The following is a 19,487-nucleotide window of genomic DNA, read 5'->3' on the forward strand; positions in this document are numbered from 1 at the left end:
TAAACATATAAATAGCGAGGTCAATGCAGACGACAAAACACAACGCGTCAATATGAAAGGAATTAGCCATGACATACAGTAAGGAACCATCCTACCAATTTTATAGAAAAAATCGGTGGGGCTGTATCGAGAGTCACGGCCGTTGGTTTTTCTCGTGAATCTTCTATGTCAGCGAGTCGCTTTTAGTGTAATAGTTTAAAATAAAAATAACAAAACGAGACATTCCCTACGTACTAAATATTTTAATTCAAAACATACACTATATGGTAGCTTACTATTCATTTCAATTAATATTCGAGGAAAATGTTTAACATTGGCCTGTGATATGACAAATCAGATACCGAAGGCATTATATAAAAATTAATGTTGTTTGGTGAACGTACAATCTGCGGGGCGCGTAAGACTACCATAATGACAGTATTCCACCTGGCCTTTTTGATTAGGGCGGAAAAGTACCATAATGGAAAACTGCCATAATTTTAAAGGACGAGGCGGAATTCTGCCATATTTTCTTATATACTCCATGGAATGAGTATAGCTGCTTTTCTCTCGAAGTAGTGTGAATACATCGCTAGGTAGCGTTGTTAACCCTCTAGTTGTTTCAACCCTCTAGTTGTTTCTCAGTTTAACTTTAAAGCTTACAGATCGCGGACGAGAAGAAAGAAATGTTTACAAAAATGGTTTATAGGGAGCAGCAATTTATTTTATTACGACGATTTAAGAAACAAAAAACCATATGGTAGTTTTCCATGCACGAAGGAGAATTCTGCCAAAATTTCTAATACATTCTACGGAATGAAGAAAACGGCCTTACTCGTAAAATTTACATTGTTACACACTTGTGCAAATCCAACGCAAATTTTCAGAGGTTTTCTTATGTAATGTTTTCATTTTTAGGGCGACAGAACACTCAGATACTAAGATTATTAATGTATTTTTAATGTCCACATTAAATTATTTAGTCTACAAAATGTGTTTTTAAGATGCTGAAATGCGAGGTTTGTTAGCACAGGGCAAGCAGCACAGGCACTCTAGGGGAGACACAGGCTTGCAGTCTTTCAAAAATGCCTTATAACACAGACATAAAAAATAGGTACCATATAAGCACATAAAATAACCACCAAAAAAACATTAACACAAAACATATCAATAACTTTACGACAAAACACGAAACAACACAACACACCGATAAATAAAGATTGATAAAGTTCATAATAACTAATTGGTTACTTTGGTTTTCAAAAAAATCTTAAACAGAAAATAAAATGGAGTATTCAAAATAAATATGTAGATTATAAAAGTTTTAAATAACTTTTTGACCAATTAATGTTTCTAGATTATTTAAAAAGAGTTATATTTTTTTTTACAAATTTTATAGTTACTAATAGTTTTAAAAGTGTCGCTAATTCAATAATTGCAAGTTGCAATTCTTAATCCAAACCGAGATATTATGTCTGAAGCATCAAAAATGGTTATAAAACGTGTATAATAAAATGTGTATCATTGATTGACGTCTGGTAAATAGAACATGCAAATTAAATATAGGAATTTAAAAGCTTGAAATTCTAAAATATTAATTTAGGAATATTTTCTGCATACTTTAAATTCTTTTGCAATCAAAATTAGTTACGACACAATATTCTACTTCATAGCTAATTAATTTGAAGAACTAAGTATACAATATTGATGCAGAGAAAGTTGTAAATGTAATAACACCTAAGATCTTCAAGTGCAGCTAATAGTATTTATTGTCTACATGTTGGTAAAAAATAAAAACTTGGCATCCACTATAACTCGAAGGTATTAAAAGTGGACAACACGTTTAATGTCATAATGTGATAATTATAATTAATTGGATTAGTTATTCACGTATCGTAATTCAGAGACGTTTTTTTTTTAACTTGAAGACTAGATCTGGACAGCTTAAATATCTTGCTGAATAGTTTCACAAATATATTTCTATATTTTTCCTTCAGCACTTTTTCTTGATCAATTCCGATTACAGTTGGAATATCATTTATTAAATATTAAAGAGTATTGAGATAAACTACTACTTTGTGGAACACCTAATATCATGAAATTGTAATTGCATTTGCAAATTTGACTGCAAAGCATCTATCTGTAAGATAATTAAAACATAATACTGTGTGTGTTAAAGACGATCTTCGTGATTGAAAATACATTTTTAGGAATAAAATTTATTTGTCTATAATTTTTTATTTTCGTGAAAAACGTCTAAAATACTACATAACAGAGGTATTGGTCAATAGTTTGTGACTGAAATTTAACTGACAAATATATTTAAAGAAAATATATACCGATTAATGGTTGAACACAGAACATTGGTATACAACAACTCACTGACTGATACACACTTAATTCAAATATTTTATGTACAAAAGCAAATTTGTTTAATGTAGGAATGACAATGCTACAGTTACTAAAAACTAAAACGCTACAAAACTACAAAAAATATTTTTGCAAAACTCCGTTCCCCCGGAGAAACCCCCGGAATGGCCACCGCATGGGGAGCCCAAGAAAAGAAACGGGCTCCCCATTTGGAAGCCACCTGGAAGGTATTTTATGTTCCACCCACCGTTTCTTTGGTAGCCTGACTTGTTACACAGGATTGTATTCCTACCAGAAAAAATGCCACCATTTTATCTGGGCAATCCGCCTTGGAGGAGCCGGGGCGCGAACCCGGGTCCTACAAGTCACAAGGCAGGCGCTCTACCCCAGAACCAGAGTGGTAAAGCGAATACTTGCGGTTTTCTTAACACTGACATTATGTTATTCCACGAGTTTACTGTAGTTTCGTGTGTCAATAACACGTGAAGTACGTGAAGTAACATCTAACCTCGGTAACGAACAAATTTATGTATTCTTATGTTCTTCGTTCAGCATGAATTATGTAATTTCATAACAGTGAAATATAATTTGTATAACTAGTCTGGACATTTTTTAACTGATTTTCTGTAAACAAACTTACAGTCCCGTTGTACAATAATTATATAGAACTATAGACTAGTATTATACCTATATATATATAGTTTACACTGTCGATGGTAAAGTTATTTTGAAATAAAAGTAAGATATTAAAAGAGTGTGTTTAGTTAAAATATGCGTATAATCGAGAAACATTCATTGGTAAAAAAACTTAAGCAAAAAGTTATTTAAAACTTTTATAATCTACATATTTATTTTGAATTCTTCATTTTAGTTTCTGTTTAAGATTTTATGAAAAAAAATTAACCAATTATAACCAATTAGTTAATATGAACTTCATCAATCTTTAATTATCTGTGTGTTGTGTTTTTTCGTGTTTTTGTCGTAAAGTTATTGATATGTATCAGTGTATGTTTCATTCTGAAGCTAGTTACATTCGGATTTTACTAGTAAGGCCGTTTTCCTCATTCCGTAGAATGTATTAGAAATTTTGGCAGAATTCTCCTTCGTGCATGGAAAGCTACCCTATTGATTTTTTTTAAAAAATCGTCTTGATAAGAATAAATTGCTGCTCCCTATAACCCATTTTTGTAAACATTTATCTCTTCTCGTCCGCGATCTGGACGTTATTTGTAATTGCAACTATCACCGTCAGAAGCCAGTTAACCTGAGAAACAGCTAGAGGGTTGACAGCGCTACCTACCGAGTATTCTATACACTACTTCGAGGGCAATGCTGCTGTACTCATTCCATAGGGTGTATACGATAATATGGAAGAATTCCGACTCGTCCTTTGAAGGTATGGCAGATTCCCGTAATGGTACTTTTCCGCCTTTTTCGAAGAGGCCAGGCGGAATACTGTCATTATGGTAGTCTTCCGCCCCCCTTGTTTAATTAGTGTTCGCCACCCTATTCGCGACGTAAGTTTATAGCACTCTGATGTTATCTATCTTTTGCGGAATACAATATTATCAAGAACATTAAAATTAAAAATAAAGGCCTCATGTAAAAAATGTTTATCTGACGTGTAGGCGACAGGGGTGACTTGGCAATCTCTCTTGCGCATAGTAGTATTTGTTTTTACCGAAAGATCTTGAATAATTACGTCGAAATTGATTGGCGTTCAACCGAGTGTGTCATAGACGACGCTATGGGAAATAGAATCAACTACAAGAATGATAACTAATATTCGAAACAAGAACTTATTTGTAAAACTTTAAATACTATTTACCTCAAAAAAAAGTTTCCTTACAAAAAATAATTGAATTTATATTCTGATTTTAATAAAGACATCTGTATTTTATACTAATTAAATGAGATAAATCCATGTCTGCAATTATGGTAGAATATTTGAAACTAAAATAAAGGTGGGAATAAAGCAAGTAAAACAACTAATTTCAATGTTGATCTTTAAAATCATATGCAAAATACAATACAACAAACACGTCAATAGTTAATTGCATGTTTTTTTTAAAAGGACAGTAACGTCACTATGTTTAAAGTTTCAATTAAATTTACTTTTTTTTAGTATCAAGTCCTACCATTACCGATTAACTAACCAAGAAGTTATGCCCCAGTAAAAAAATATTTAAATAAAGGGTTCTCAGGTATCAGTTATCGTTTAGCGGTTTTAGAAAATAAAACAACTCACTCCACACACTAAGTGCATGAGAACGTTTTGAAACACAAATCGTTTTCCAACCCGACGAATGCAACTGATAGTTTATGAATTACTATTACATCACTCGTAAACCAACCAACGACATTGAGTCACCATGCCGCGTGGAGATAGTGTAGTACATGGCTTGGATTTATTTTATCTGGTCCAGTTTGTAACAATTTTCCAGATAAGTTGCTTTTCCTCCCCCATCCCGATAAATCGATATTCACGGCCGCATGAAAATAATTCTTCGGACAAACAAGAGGCAAGGATGTCACGAGGGACAATTTGTTTTTTTTTCTGCACTAGTGGTTTTCCAGCAATCCTAAAAACCATTCGTTTCGCAATATTGATAACATCGATGATAACAGCAATTTACTGCCCGAAGCGAGCAGGGTCGATTTGGACCCCATCGCGTTCTGAGAGGAGAATGGAAACAGGTTGGCGAAATCCCTACGAGAAAAACGGCGCCTTCACTTACGCCCCGTTATTCAACTTTCACTGAAAATTGTGGAAATATTTAATTACATTTGGGACTCCGTTTCAAAATAAAGAATTGATTATTAGCGGCGGAGCGGTGTTAGAAAAAAAAGCTAACATCATTAAAAATAGTTGATTTCTTCTTTACCATCATTAAAAATTGAAACAAATGTAATAATAAGTACATAACAAGCACAGTCACATTAATCAATTGAGTTAACAATTTTTGGTAAATGGTAAGACACTTGAAATATTTACGTACGTGCAAAAATACTTCATTTACTGATGACAATAAGTTAAATCTACTACTGTAAATGAAACATGCACTAATCCAAACTCAATGTTCGAAGTTAAAATGATGTTTCCCTGTAGGTCTTCACCCATAACTGTATGGTATCAACTATAGCCTGAATGTATTCACTTTGAAAAAAAAAAATTAAGATAGAAACCAAATATGTTCTTTCACTTTATAAATACCATTTTTTAGGTTTATAAAATAAAAAAATATAAAATTTATTAAAATTTTAAAATAGCTTAAATGATGTAATTGAGGTGAATTTTGCTGCATCTCGGTGTTATTAGGCGTTACTGACTTCCATTTACATTTAAATTCAAGTTGATGTTAGTTTAAAAATAATAGTTTATAAGTAGGAAAGCAACACCATATTTTCCATGACTAATTTCGGTAAGCAATGAGAAAAAACCAATATCAAGATAGCTGGGATCAGGATCTGACTTTGGTAGTCACTATAATGTTTAATCAAAACTTTTTATCCCGTTCACTTCAAATCCATGATATAATATTTGTACTTCCTGAAAATTGCGTAAGAAACTAAGCTAAATTTTTAAAATTCATGACTAATCGTTAACTTCCTCATTCTTTGGCTTTTAAGTCGAACCTTGAACGCTGTAATTTGTGCTTCAGACGAAATTATTCAGATGGTGATGGTTTTGATGACGGATATTATCCTAACTTAACGACTTTGATATTTTATTTTATTCCCAACTTAGCGGACGCCATTTCCAGGCGAACAATTTCCACAGACATTTTTTTTCCCCCGCTAGTGCTTCAAACAAACGCTCGCGGAAATATAGCGCAGACACCCTTTTTATCACGCAGACTATAAAGTTCTTAACTTTTGGAACCTAGGGCAATCTCCGCGAAGATTCACCGCGATTGGCTTTCTAAAACAAAATCGCTTGTGTGTGTGTGTGTGTGTGTGTGTGTTTGTGTGTGGATCACGAGATACGGAACGAAAGTAAAAAAGAAAACGACTTTTACTTTTTGAAATTTATATCTCTATCTCTTTCTGCTTCGGGCAGACGTCTCATCCTCCCTCGTTTTTTTTTCCCCCCTTCCGTGATCATATCCCCCCCCTTTTTTTTCTTTCCCCTCTTCAGCTCCAGAGGAAGGGGGAAGTGCTAAAAAAAAAAAAAATTTTTTTTATCGAACAGTCTGAGGGAAACTGGAGGAAGATACTCTCATCTATGTCCCGGGGCGGAAACGAAGAAGCAACTCCCGCCTGCTGAGCAACCCGCAGCAAGCATCTACCCCGTGGAGCCGAGGTCTCGTCGCTTCCAGAAAGACGGGATACGCCGTAGCAAGAGGACAGTTGAGTTGGTGCTGATTTGTGGGGGGGGGGGGGGGGGGGTGTCTCTGAGTCTCTGCCTGAGGACGGGAGTAGATAGCAGTTCCCGAAACGTCGCTTGCTTCTGTTTTTGGAAAACTATTGTGTTTGTTTCGTCTTTTCGTTTTGCCGTGTGTTTTTGTCTCGTTTCAACTGTTTTGCTGAATTTTTTTTTTTTGGGTGTCTATATTTTTGTGCTGCCATCATTTGTGTTTTTTTTTTTTTTTTTAGTTCCTTTCTGTTTTTTTGGAAAACTTTTATTGTGTTTGTTTCGTCTTTTCGTTTCGCTGTGTTTTTGTCTTGTTTCAACTGTTGGGCTGAATTTTTTTTTGGGTTTAATATTTTTGTGCTGTCATCATTTGTGGGTTTTTTTTTTCGTTCTGTTAGTCCATTTTTCTTTGTTTTTCTTTGTTTGTTGACCATATTCCTGTTATGGAATATTATGTGGTGTTTATATCCTGTCGAGAACAGCAATGTTTTGCTTAATTTGTATTTTTTTTGTCTTTTGTGTACTTTTCTTCTACAGACATAAATGTGCTTAGCAATGGCGTATGTCCAAAAGCTTACATCAAGGGAGGGGGGGGGGGTGTAGTTGGCAAGAAACTGTCGACGCTACAATGCCACGTCGTGATACACATCAACTCTACTAGACTATTTTAGCCCTATTAACCGTAGCCTTATCGCGGGGTTTAAAGAGACTTTTTTTTACACTAATTTTGTTTAATCATTTATTTTATCGCCAAGAAATAAATATCTATTTTATTTTTCCTCTCTCTCTCTTTATTATCATGGGCTAGGAAATCTCACCTTGAGGTCCCTTGTGTGTGTGTGGGGGGGGGGGGGGAGGAGAGAGAGAGAGATCTGATGGAGTAGTCCTCTCACAAGGGAAGCGGTAATTAGCCTGAAAATTCATTATAATATAGAAATTCAGTTTCCGTGGAGGCTACCGCCCGGCGAGCCAACCGCGTCAAGGAAGTATAATTTATAGAAGCATAATTTATAGTTATCCGAAATTTCATAATTTGTAGGGCCTATACCAACACATTTAAAAGGGAGTTATGGATAGATTTCTAAAATTAACATTGTTAAGTTATTATTAAAAAGAAGGATTAACTTATATATGTATACGTCATGACACACATGACTGTCTGAGGGATTGCTCCCCTTTTATTTGTTAACTCAGACCTCTTAGCGTGAGCCCTACCGGCCACGGGCGTGGATACGGTATACGCCGTATACGCAAAACAGGAGAGTTGTTAAGAGATCCAGCTAGGTCCAGAGGCTGAGGCTACCCATCCCAGCATCGTCACCCGCCTCACCCAGCTGACCAGACAATTGGCCGCGTCCTAAGCCCTTTAGACGTTATCAGCGTTGCTGGCGCCTTCCCCGATCTCCCACATCACACTGGGACCCCTCAAAACACCCAGTGAACCCGTGGTCCGGTGGACCGGCTTGGGAAGAAGAAGAATTAAAAGGGGAAATCAGAGCAAGGATAGTTTGTGTCGGGTATATTTCAGACTAATGAAGAATGTTCGAGAACGTTTTAGTTGGATCTTGAGAGGTTTTGATTCCTGGGGGCTTCGAGAGGCATTAGGTTGGAAGGAGAAAGAGAGTGTAGGGTATTTGTGCTCGAGGAAAGACATAGCAGGCACACGAGAGAGTTCTGACACAGAAAAATTCCACGAATAAAGGTTGCTGGAGAGCTGAGTATTCGTGTTTGTTTATTTTTCTTTAAATGGAATTTTTTTGTACAAGAATTAATGATGATATCTCTTGTTTCAAAGCTGATGCTCTTTATTTGTATTTCTGTTGTATTTTGGCACCTGTAAAAGTAATTAAGCGTAGAGTAAATGTTCTTTGGTACATTTTGGGTGCCCATAAAGACAGGTTCAGTTGTGCGCCCTTCTGCACTTGTCTGCACTTTTCTGCACTAATTATTGTGAGTTATTTTTTTTATCCCCATATTGTTTTCAGAAAAAATATATAAGCTCTCCAATACCATAATATAACTTCCTAAAGTTTTGAGTCAAATAAGTTTATATTGACCAAATTTACTGTGCTTGATACGACGGCCCAATATTTCTGCTTAATTGTTTTGAAATACTTTTTTAGTGTGTCCTATTTCGTATGTTTATTATTGAATAATCATAACTTTATGACATTATTAGAAAGAAGATCTTTTGAAACGATACATTAATTTTTTTTACTAGGCGAATCAGTTACATTATTTTTTTATTTTACTTCAAATGAATACACATGTTTTTACCCTTAAAAAACCATTAATTAGAGTAGTAATTAGATAAGGATTATTAACAGTAGAATAATTTGTGATTAAACACATAATAGGTTTAAAACATTAAAATACTACACAGTATGAGAGATTACGTATATCCTCTTTCAACTAAAATATTGTCCATTTCCCTGTGCTCTCTGGATTTCGAGGACAAATGTTGAATTTCCTGAGTTTTCCCCAGTCCGCGGGAAACCCCTGATTGGAAATTACTTCCATTATTTTCCTGAGATTAATTGCCGATACGAGAACGGTCCCTCGTTTGCCGTGGCGTACTTTCCCTAATGACGCCGATCAAAACAACCCACGGGCGACAAATGAACAGCGGCAATCTGTTCGGCCGGTCACTAGCTTCTACCGCACGCATCAGCTGACATTCGGAATGCAACCGCTCTCCACTCTCCTCTCTCTCTCTCTCTCTCTCTCTCTCTCTCTCTCTCTTTCTCTCTTTCTCGGCTCGCTTCACCTGACACCAACACAGGTATTCCAAGACACGAAAATTAAGGGTTTAGGTGTTTAAAATGCTTCGCCTGTACCCTAACCGTGTTCCTAATGCACGATGGGTAGAGACCGGAAAAATTCGCGATTTAAATGACCTGTAGGACATACTCCATGATCCTCTATGCACGCAGGAAAATTACACCTGCTCATTGGCTACTGACTCGTGACACCTGTTAACTGGGACGCTAGTGATTCGATACTTATTTTGTTGAAAGTTTATCATTGGCCGAGTGTCATTCAGATAAACTGTGGCTCAATCACTGATGCAGTAAAAAGGCAAACGTATTTGGATTCTAGACTATCACGAAATGAATCCGCGAATTTTCCCGGTCTCTAACGATGGGACACGGCCAGTCCCCTTACTTTTAGGGGAACGGATTTTTGGTGTCCCGTCCGTTGCCGATCTGTTGCCCGAATCCCGCGCATGCGCAGAGCTCACTTCTTAGTTTATTTCGTCCAGACGGCGGACCCGCGTCTGGCGCCACTAACTCGTACATAGTCACTTTCGTTGACATCGGGAGACGTACCAATCTTATTCGTGAGCCAAAGGAAACTTTAAGATAGCGAAACTATCACGGAATGAGTTTTTTACACTTGCATGGACATAAACAAGAAATAATCGCAACTTACATATAGAGACCGGAAAAATTCGCGGATTCATTTCGCGATAGGCTAGAATCAAAATACGTTTGCCTTTTTACTGCATCAGTGATTGGGCCACAGTTTATCTGAATGACACTCGGCCAATGATAAACTTTCAACAAAAGAAGTATCGAATCACTAGCGTCCCAGTTAACAGGTGTCACGAGTCTTGTAGCAATGAGCAGATGTAATTTTCCCGCGTGCATAGAGGATCATGGAGTATATCCTACAGGTCATTGAAATCGCGAATTTTTCTGGTGTCTACTTATGGAGTTGGTAATTGAGAAAATTAGTCAGGCGGTTCCATTTTTGTGCAATGGTGCTGCTGTCCTTGAATTTTTTACAGTAAAAATTGTATCAATGGTTGCGAAACGTCTGCTGAAATGAGTTGGAACCAGTTTCTAGCCTCGCGCAGGGCACCTTTTATTAAAACCCCTTGCCGATTTATTTTCTTACCGGGATTAGGTTTGCACACGTCCTGGAACACGGCCCGCGAGTTGGGTTACGGTTGAATCCAAAAAAAGGCAGTGCTTATTCGCTGCCTTACCCAAAAATCTGGAATACCGCCCAATAAGACCGCGCGTTCCATTTCCTGCGTTGATTGTCGACTCACTAAAATTTAAGTTTAGTGGTGTAAAGATAGGAACAGAAACACGTCATTTTGGTTTCAAAAGATTGCACGCAATAACAATTTTCCATCATTTACTATTGATAATTTGTCTGCGTTAAGTAAAAATCTTGCACATCAATAAAATTCGTAGGCTTTTCGTGGCCATTGTCCGAAGGCGTCCAAGGCGAATACATCACCTGACGTTTCGGTCGAAATTGCAGTCGCAACAATATTCAGGGTAGCAGTCGTTTGGGAATAAAAATTGAGGCTATGCCCTAGCATTAACTCAGAGCAAGTAACCGTGTTGTATACAGTTTTGAATGACACTTGATGTTTGTTTTGACCTGTACACTGCGTGCCACGCCGCGTGGTGCGCTTCGGCGATGAAACGGAACGCGGCTGGACCCGAAGTCGCCCACCCACGGGCGCGGCCAACCAGGTGGCCATTATCTCCTCCCGTCGCCATGGCAACCAGCGCGCTCCGACGGCGAGCCGGCGAACTACAAGATACGCATCTCATCCGTCCCGACTCTTCCAGCACAGAGAGCAAGCCGAGCTACTGTACGAATAATTATTTTTTTTTTAAAACATACCATAAACAATATTGGCAAAGGCGTACTATAAACATTTCCTTCCTGAAATCAACATGACGAAAACGGAGGTTTATGTTATATTCCTATACTAATATGCCCAACAATTTTTTTTTTTTTGCTGAAACTTGGCTGAGTGTTTATTCTCCATTGTGTGTTTTGATTTTATAAACAACATTTTTGTAAGAACTTTGTGATTCCAGTTCTGAACAGTCAGGATCGTCACATCCAGAGTAAAAGAAGATGCAGAACTTGATAAAGGTTAGTGGGTAGGGGGAGGAAGAGAGGTGCAAGAGGAGAATGTGGGTAGTGGTTAACGAGGTAGGAGAGTGTAATGTGGGTAGTGCTTAGAGAGGGAGGGGAGAGTTGAGATTGAGGTTGAGGGGTTAAAGAGAAGGGGAGGAGGGTGTGGGTAGGGGAGGGAGGATAGTGTGGATAAGGGTAAGAGAGGGAGAGGAGAGGATGTGGGAGGGATTAGTGGGCAGGAGAGGAGAGAGAGCCAAGTCGTTACAGAGGGAGGAGAATGTGAGTAGTGATAGAGGGGGAGAGAAGAGGATGAGAGTGGGTGTTAGTGGGCAGGGGATGAAGGTAGGGGTTAGAAAGGGAGAGGACAGGATTAAGGTAGGTGTTTGAGGGTAGGGTAGGAGGTTGAGGGTAGGTGTTAGAGAGGGAGGAGAGGAGAATGTGAGCAGGGATTATAGGGGAAAGAGAAGAGGATTTGGGTATGGGTTAGAGAGTATTACAGGTGTTTTTTATTTGTGGCCTGTAACCAACCATCTTCCTTCACTCCCGGACTTGTACGTGTATGCCGCCTGTAAGCAGACTACCCGCCGAACACGGCATCTCCTGTCCTTGTTGTTTGCCCCTCTCTGAGTCTCTAGGCGTCACTGCAAGGCTCCGCGTCAGCCCGCGTGGCCGGAAAGCGCCGACGGGAACGCTCCACAACGCCGAAATACCATAACGCCGAATGTCAAAACTGACCACAACGCTGACTGTACCGCAACGCCGAATTACCACAACGCCGAAATACCATAACGCCGAAATGCCCAATTGACCACAACGCCGACAGCTAGAAAACTTATGTGTACCACAACGCCGAATTACCACAACGCCGAAATACACTAACGCCGAAAAATGTCATTGCAGGACTGCCACAAAGGTTAGGTTAGGTTAGACTAGGTTAGGTTAGGTTAGACTAGGTTAGGTCAGGTTAGGCTAGGTTAAGTTAGGTTAGGTTAGGTTGGGTAAGGTTAGGTTTGATTGTGGTATTTCGGCGTTAAGGTACATTTAAGAAACACACACAAATTCATTCAGTTGTTATTTCGGCGTTGCGGTACACAGCAGTTTTCTGGCTGTCGGCGTTGTGGTCAATTTTGACATTCGGCGTTGTGGTAACGACCCAGCACCGACCACGTGACACCCGAGCTCTTCCGAACGAGGCTTCGGAAGATTGTCCTCGCCTGTTCTGGAAGCCGAAGCTCGCAAGGCTCCGGGCGAGTACATGTATCCCTCTGGGGCGCGCAGTCGTCTACCCTGGCTGGCTGGCAGCCTGGCGGGAAACGACTAAAGTCGCCCCCGAAACAACCAGTGTCACCCAATGAAATGCGGACAGCAATGTCCAATCTCAAGCCCTTTGACTAGTAGTCTAATTCTACTCCGTCAAAATCTTCTTCCGGAACCATCCCTCTGTTTCCCGTGACCAACCTGCTTGTTATTTAATGCATGAAAATTTTGCATCCCGCATGTCAGTGCCCAGGGTTTTCCCCTGTGTCTATGCAGGTTTCACCTGGGCCCAGCTTATCTAGTTTTTAGTCTAGTATAGTCAGTGAGGGGAGTTAGTGATGGCTAAAACATTACCATGGCTGGCCAATCCCCCTCCTAGCACATGATGCATGCTTCCTCTCCCGCATGGCTTAAACCCTGCATGATCAGAGCGTACAGGCTTCGGCCTGAGACGCACTTAGAATCTACCCCTAGAGACCGGAAAAATTTGCGATTTCAATTACCTGTGGGATATACTCCATGATCCTCTATGCACGTGGGAAAATTAACGTCTGCTCATTGGCTACTGACTCGTGTGTCACCTGTTAGTTGGGACGCTATAGTGATTCGATACTTCTTTTGTTGAAAGTTTATCATTGGGCCGAGTGTCATCCAGATCAACTGTGGCCCAATCACCGATGCGGTAGAAAGGCAAACGTATTTTGATTCTAGCATATCGCGAAATGAATCCGCGAATTTTTCCGGTCTCTATACTATCCCTAACCCAGACCCCTCCCAAATACACTTGAGCCCACCGCACACGGTACAATATTTTCTACTAGTTTGCTTACTAGAATGCTTACTGGTTTCTGTACTGTGTAGGCTACAAGCTGAAACACTAGGTGCGTTACAAGTTTCTGCTGCACACGATTCTAGCTGCCTTACTAGTTTTGTTAAGAGAATATTTTCCACAACAAATTTTTATTATGATAATTCACATTTTTTTACTGCATACAAACAAGGCTCTTCTTTGTATGCATTTATTAAAACGAGGAGTTGCTCACTATTCCACTTCTTTCCGTCCATGTTTATCAAGACATGCGCGCTTAAAAGTGTAAACAACCCCTCGTGCTGTTTTCGTGAGTTCTGATTTGGCCACTACTTAAAAGATTGGAACACACCAAGCAACGAAAATAGGACGCAGTCTATTACGCAAAACCAGTAGCCCAGCTCGTACAGCTGCTAGTATCCAGTTTGAATTCGAGTGAAGAAACTAGTAGTAGAGCCAGTACGACTCCTAGCTTACAATATTGTAAGGAATATTGTACCGTGTGCGGCGGGCTTTAGTTTTAGCTTTGAATATATATACTGTATAGAAGTCGCGAGTGGATAGGATTTACTCTACGTTTTTCAGGAGCGTACGAGAGCAGCTTGGGAACTTCACCGCTGCAGTGCGCTGCCGTAACGCCCTGTATCGTTTGTTATTTACACGTTAGAGCGCAGCACTGTCGCCCGCTGTCATACCCCGCACCCCTCATCCATCATTCACTGCAGCTCAAGTTCGTTCAACAGGAGGGGGAAGGGGTGTTTGAAGAGTTCGGCACTTGTCCGCTAGGGACCACCACAAGTCGATGCCCTAGAGATGGTGGCGATTGCGGCGGTGAATTAACCAACTACCTCAAACCGTATTAGAAATTTTAACCTGGGCTGGCGACTTCTATACAGTATATATATTCAAAGGTTTTAGTTAGGTTAGGGAAAACAACGTCGCCTACCCAACAGGCCAGCGTGCAGGAGAAAGAGGAGGACAAGCACTGACCTGTGACGAGGTTGGCGTGGTGGAACTGGCACACGGCGTCGGCCTCGTACCACGTGATCAGGTCGCGGAAGTAGCGGTAGAACACGGGGAAGCCCTCCTGCGGCAGGAACCACGTGTTGTTGATGCCCACCTGCCGAAACAACAGCCAGGCCCCCCGAGGGTCAACAACACGCGCCCGCACCAACAACTGCTTCAATCCGCCCGCCTGACCGGGCTGCCGGACGGGAATCACAGATAGGATAAAGGAAAAAAAAAGAGTGTCTCAATGGACGTTTTGACGTGACAACGTCTAATAAATCGATGAACGCCGGCTACACGCACGAAAAAAGTGTCCCGTTGCGCACATTGACCCGTTACGCTGTGTCCCGTTACGCTCATTGTACGCTTGCGCCGCATCTATCTCTCTTCCACTCGATTGGAACAACCATCGATTTGACTTTTTCGAGGCACATTAAACTTGAAACACTCCCATTCGTTTCCTACTTTTTCTAACATCGTCCTATCCTTAACAGAATAACACAGATTGGAAGAAGTTAAATAGCAAACATGTATAAAAGTTATAGTTAAAATAACCTCTTCGTTAAAGTAATAAACATATTTGAATTAATGAGTGCAAATAAAAGTAAATTTATCAATTAAATTGTATATTTCCTTTCACTGCTTCTTTGTATCCATACAAAATAATGATAATTCAATAAAAATGATTAAATTTTATTCATAAAAGTATGCAATCATTTCATCAATGTTTTGTTATGACGTTGTCACGTTAAACTATCGTTCGCAAACCGACTTTACAGACAGACAATTTTTTAGGTATGAAAAAATTCTAGGTGGTAGTAAGGATTTCTAAGTGGTAAGGAAGTGCAGGAAGCTTTTATTTTAATATTCCAGTTCAAAATTTATTGCGTAGGCCTATGATATTCTGGCGCAAAAACGCTTTCACAATGAAACATTATCTCTTGTCATAGCAGATCTTGATATTTCGCGGAATCATTTAGCGACAAGTTTAGCTTTGAAACACTTGTGTTAGTTTCTTAACACGTCATCGAATGGGCCTCACGTTGTTTCGAAACGCCCACAAGGTGTCTAAACCAATTACTAGAGACCTGCAAAATTCGCGGTTTCGATGGCCTTCAGGATAGACTGCACATACCCCTGTACACTCGGGCAAATAACGCAAGTTCATTGGCTGCCGACTTGTAAGTCGTCTCAGCTGGTTTGTCTGAGATTCGATCCTTCTTTGGTTGAGGGTTTATAACAGGTTGAGATTCGTCCAGATGAACAGTAAGCCAATAGCAAAATTATTTAAGAGGTATATGTGTTTGAATTCTAGTCTATCACAGAATGAATCCGCGAATTTTGCAGGTCTCTACCAATGACAAACCGACATCAACTGAACAGGCGAACCACATTCAAGTCATTCACGACTCAACACCAAAAAAAGGAAAAAAAAAAAAAATGCGTGCCTACCTTTTCAAAATTTGAGAATTTTGAACCTAGATGAAAAAAATAATAATTTTATCTGAGACAAAATATAAATTCTGTTACGTAATGTTTCAACCAGTAGCGTGGACATTCAAACTAAAAAAAAATCAATATTATAACTCTATTTTATAATTCATCTCGTTAGCTTTGTTTTGGAAGGTCACCATAACGTCAATAATGAGACTTTTGAATATAATTACGCAAAAATATATGCAGAAGTTTTATTACTTAGTAAAAATCTTATTTAATACAATTTAAACACTACATAAAACAAGTAAATATTAAACAAGGAGATTTCGTGGCGCGAAAGTGGCTGTGGAATTTTCCAATACAAGTGCTCTAATGGGTCTACGAATTTCAAAAAAATTTCGTAAGAAAAAAAAATAGTGCGTGGAGTCCCTCCGCGCGGAAGTGAACTTCGTAATGTGGAAATGAAAATAGGAAGGGGTAGAAATTGATGTTTAGTGAAATCATATTGTATCAAATCAAACAAAAATAAATCATGAAATCATTCAACGATAAAGCTGTTTATTTAATTAAGCGAACGGGTTCACCCCAAGGAGAAAATTGACGCGGCGAGACCTCGTGGACATAGAGAAATGACACACACTCACTATTTATGTGTCTATGAAACACACATTCACTTTTGCTCTGTATCTTTATATTCCCCCTCCCCAGGAGCGTTAAACGTTTAACGCAACCTTGTTGGAAGTCGCATTAGAAGTTTCACTTCAAAACAATAATATTTCAGAATACTTTGACCAAGAGCTTTAAATAAAACAGTTTAAGTCAGGTACACATTACATCGAGACCCTTCAACGCGGTCAAAATAGACATGTCTTGGCCACCTTCGCGAAACACAGCTGTCTGCACTGACGTCACAAGTCCCCTCCCATTAACAAGGGCGGGGAATCCTAGGGAGGTCTAAGATTCACTCAACCCCAATCAGTCCCGAACATACCCGAAGCTCACCGCTAGCTCGTGCAAATTCGCAGTTAAAATAAAAAAAAAAATATTCTTCTACAAACATACTTAGTTTTGGTTAGGTTAAGGAAAAAAAATGTTTTGAAAGATCAATTTTTTTTTTAAATAGAGTATTTTAAATCGTCGCTTGAATAACGTAACCAACTTTTAATTTTAGATACGATCACACACATGCCAGAAAACGTACCACTCCTGGAGAAAAATTAATAAATAACGATTTTTTTGCAAGAAATTCAATAGTCTAACAATTATTTTTTGTATTATCGAAGTAACAGACCTAATTTAACTTGTATTTTATTTTAATGACGATCAACTAAACATGCAAAATAATTTACCCTACCGGAAAAAAAATTGTATGAGAATTTAATTTAGGTAAGTAACAGACCTGACCTGACGAACTAACACATCTTTAACTTTTTTTACAAAAAAAATAGCTAAACTGCACGACTACAAATTAGGCTCGTTCTACAAACACACGGAAGTGGAGAAGGAATACATCAGCGAAGAAGGATCACGTGGGACTGAAGTAACTGCACCAACACGTATGCGAACTTCGGAAGCCGAGTATTTGGCCGTGATGGCAGCCATGCTTGTTTTCATTTTAATGGCGTTATTTTTTTTTAAGTACAATAATATCTAGCGTTTTGCATCTACACTGTGGTCATTTTTTTGTTATAAATGTAAATCCTGTCCATGATTTGTTTTTGTATCTCAATTTTTTTTTCAATTAAATTAATTTTTTTTGTATCCATCAAATTCAATCTCATCGGTTGCAATTTGTTACGGTTTTCTGTGCATTGTGGAAGCGGCATACGGATAGTGGAAAGCAAGTATCTTGCGGTTCCGTGATCCGTTTTCGTTTTTACGTTTCTTCGTCATTTTGGAACCGACCTTACGGACCCTGTCAAAAAACCGTCTGAACTTGCGGGTGGTCTGTTTCCTAATTACGTCACATTGTCGCACGGAAAACTTTCCTTTCTACAAGAGTGCGATGTACGAATCTACTGATTTTTAAAGTAGTCACCGGAGGGCAGTGAATAATAATGCGCCAAATATAGTGTTTTTTTTTTCGGTTGTAACACTTTATTGTTTTCATGTATTGTAAATTAGTACGCAGCTACGATTTGAATATTAATTTTACTTGTGAAAGTTGTTGGAGTTCAACAATATTTAGTCTTTTTTTCCCCCCCTGCTTACCAGTAGAAGTTTGAAACGGTAACAGGTAATTGAAAATATCTTGTGTGTTCTTTTTTTCTTCTTATATGCTACAAATGGACACACATTGAGATGAAAACTTCAAGTTGACCAATGAATTCGGACCTGGAAGGTTCGGGCCAATGTCCACGCCATCCAGGGTCGTGTGGACCAATCAGCGATCAGTGTCTGTCGGACACAATTTGGGACATTGCTATTGTAAACGGCTGGGAGAATGGCAAAGTCTGCATGATTCTATGCTTCCCAGCTGAAGCCTTTTTTTTCCCCCTTCAGCCAATGGCATGCGCCATGTTGGCTAGACGCCCAAACACATTAGCTGAAGTGTAATGTTTTCATTGTTGAAACAGTTTCAAATAACTTTTTTTTTATTATCGAAGTGACAGTGCTTAACGACGGAGATTATAATTCATACTTTTAACTGTATTTTATTTTTAAATGGAACAGAGATAGTCACGTAAAATTACAGATGTGCTTTAATTTTTACGTTTACAAGAAACAACTACATCACAAAAAAATAGTTTTCGTAGTAATACTGGGTTCGGATTCTCACTCGGACACATAATGCTTTGTGTTGTCCCAGTACCTCCAATAGTTAAACGTTATTTGTAAACCGTTCCAAGAATAGCTTTCCAGTAAATATTGCTCTCATTAATAAGCACGATACAACAAAATGGGTCCAAATTGTTGAATATTGTTCATGGTTAAAAAAATATTTATGCGTCAATTTCCGAAAAAAAAAAAAAATTATATTTGTACAAAACGGATTTTTTTTTTGTAGAATTACAAACTATTTCTCGACAACTTGGTTCCAGAGTAATTGTTTGGTACAGTACAGAAAATTTTTGTACTAAACTTCATCAAACGTAGTCAAACACCATGTTTCGGGCGTGACGTTATGGCGATGACGACTTCAAGGAGTGACCTCAACCAAGTAGGTATGTCATCTGCTGACAATTCCTAACTCCTTTATAGACGGGGACAGTGGCGTAACCGGGGGGGGGGGGGGGGTTGCATGGGGTCAGGACCCCTCCATTCAAGGATTTAAATGGAAAATAAACTAGTGAAGACAGATAAAACTACAGCAACTTAGCTACATAAGTATAGACCTGCAAAATTCGCGGGTTCAATGACCTCCAGGATAGACTCTACTACACT

At 38.9% G+C, this 19,487-nt stretch overlaps 1 protein-coding gene across 2 annotated transcripts in view; it reads right to left on the minus strand.

The window, feature by feature from the left end:
- Positions 1-19,487, minus strand: part of LOC134539121 (mucin-5AC-like) — a 177,821-nt gene that overhangs the window by 25,044 nt on the left and 133,290 nt on the right. For both annotated transcript variants that reach the window (XM_063380863.1, XM_063380862.1), the window contains exon 3: positions 14,649-14,778. In XM_063380863.1, the coding sequence (XP_063236933.1) occupies positions 14,649-14,778 (130 nt within the window). The remainder of the gene's footprint in view (positions 1-14,648; positions 14,779-19,487) is intronic.

This window comes from Bacillus rossius, chromosome 14 (genome assembly GCF_032445375.1).
Source record: "Bacillus rossius redtenbacheri isolate Brsri chromosome 14, Brsri_v3, whole genome shotgun sequence".
NCBI classification, from domain to species: Eukaryota; Metazoa; Arthropoda; class Insecta; order Phasmatodea; family Bacillidae; genus Bacillus; species Bacillus rossius.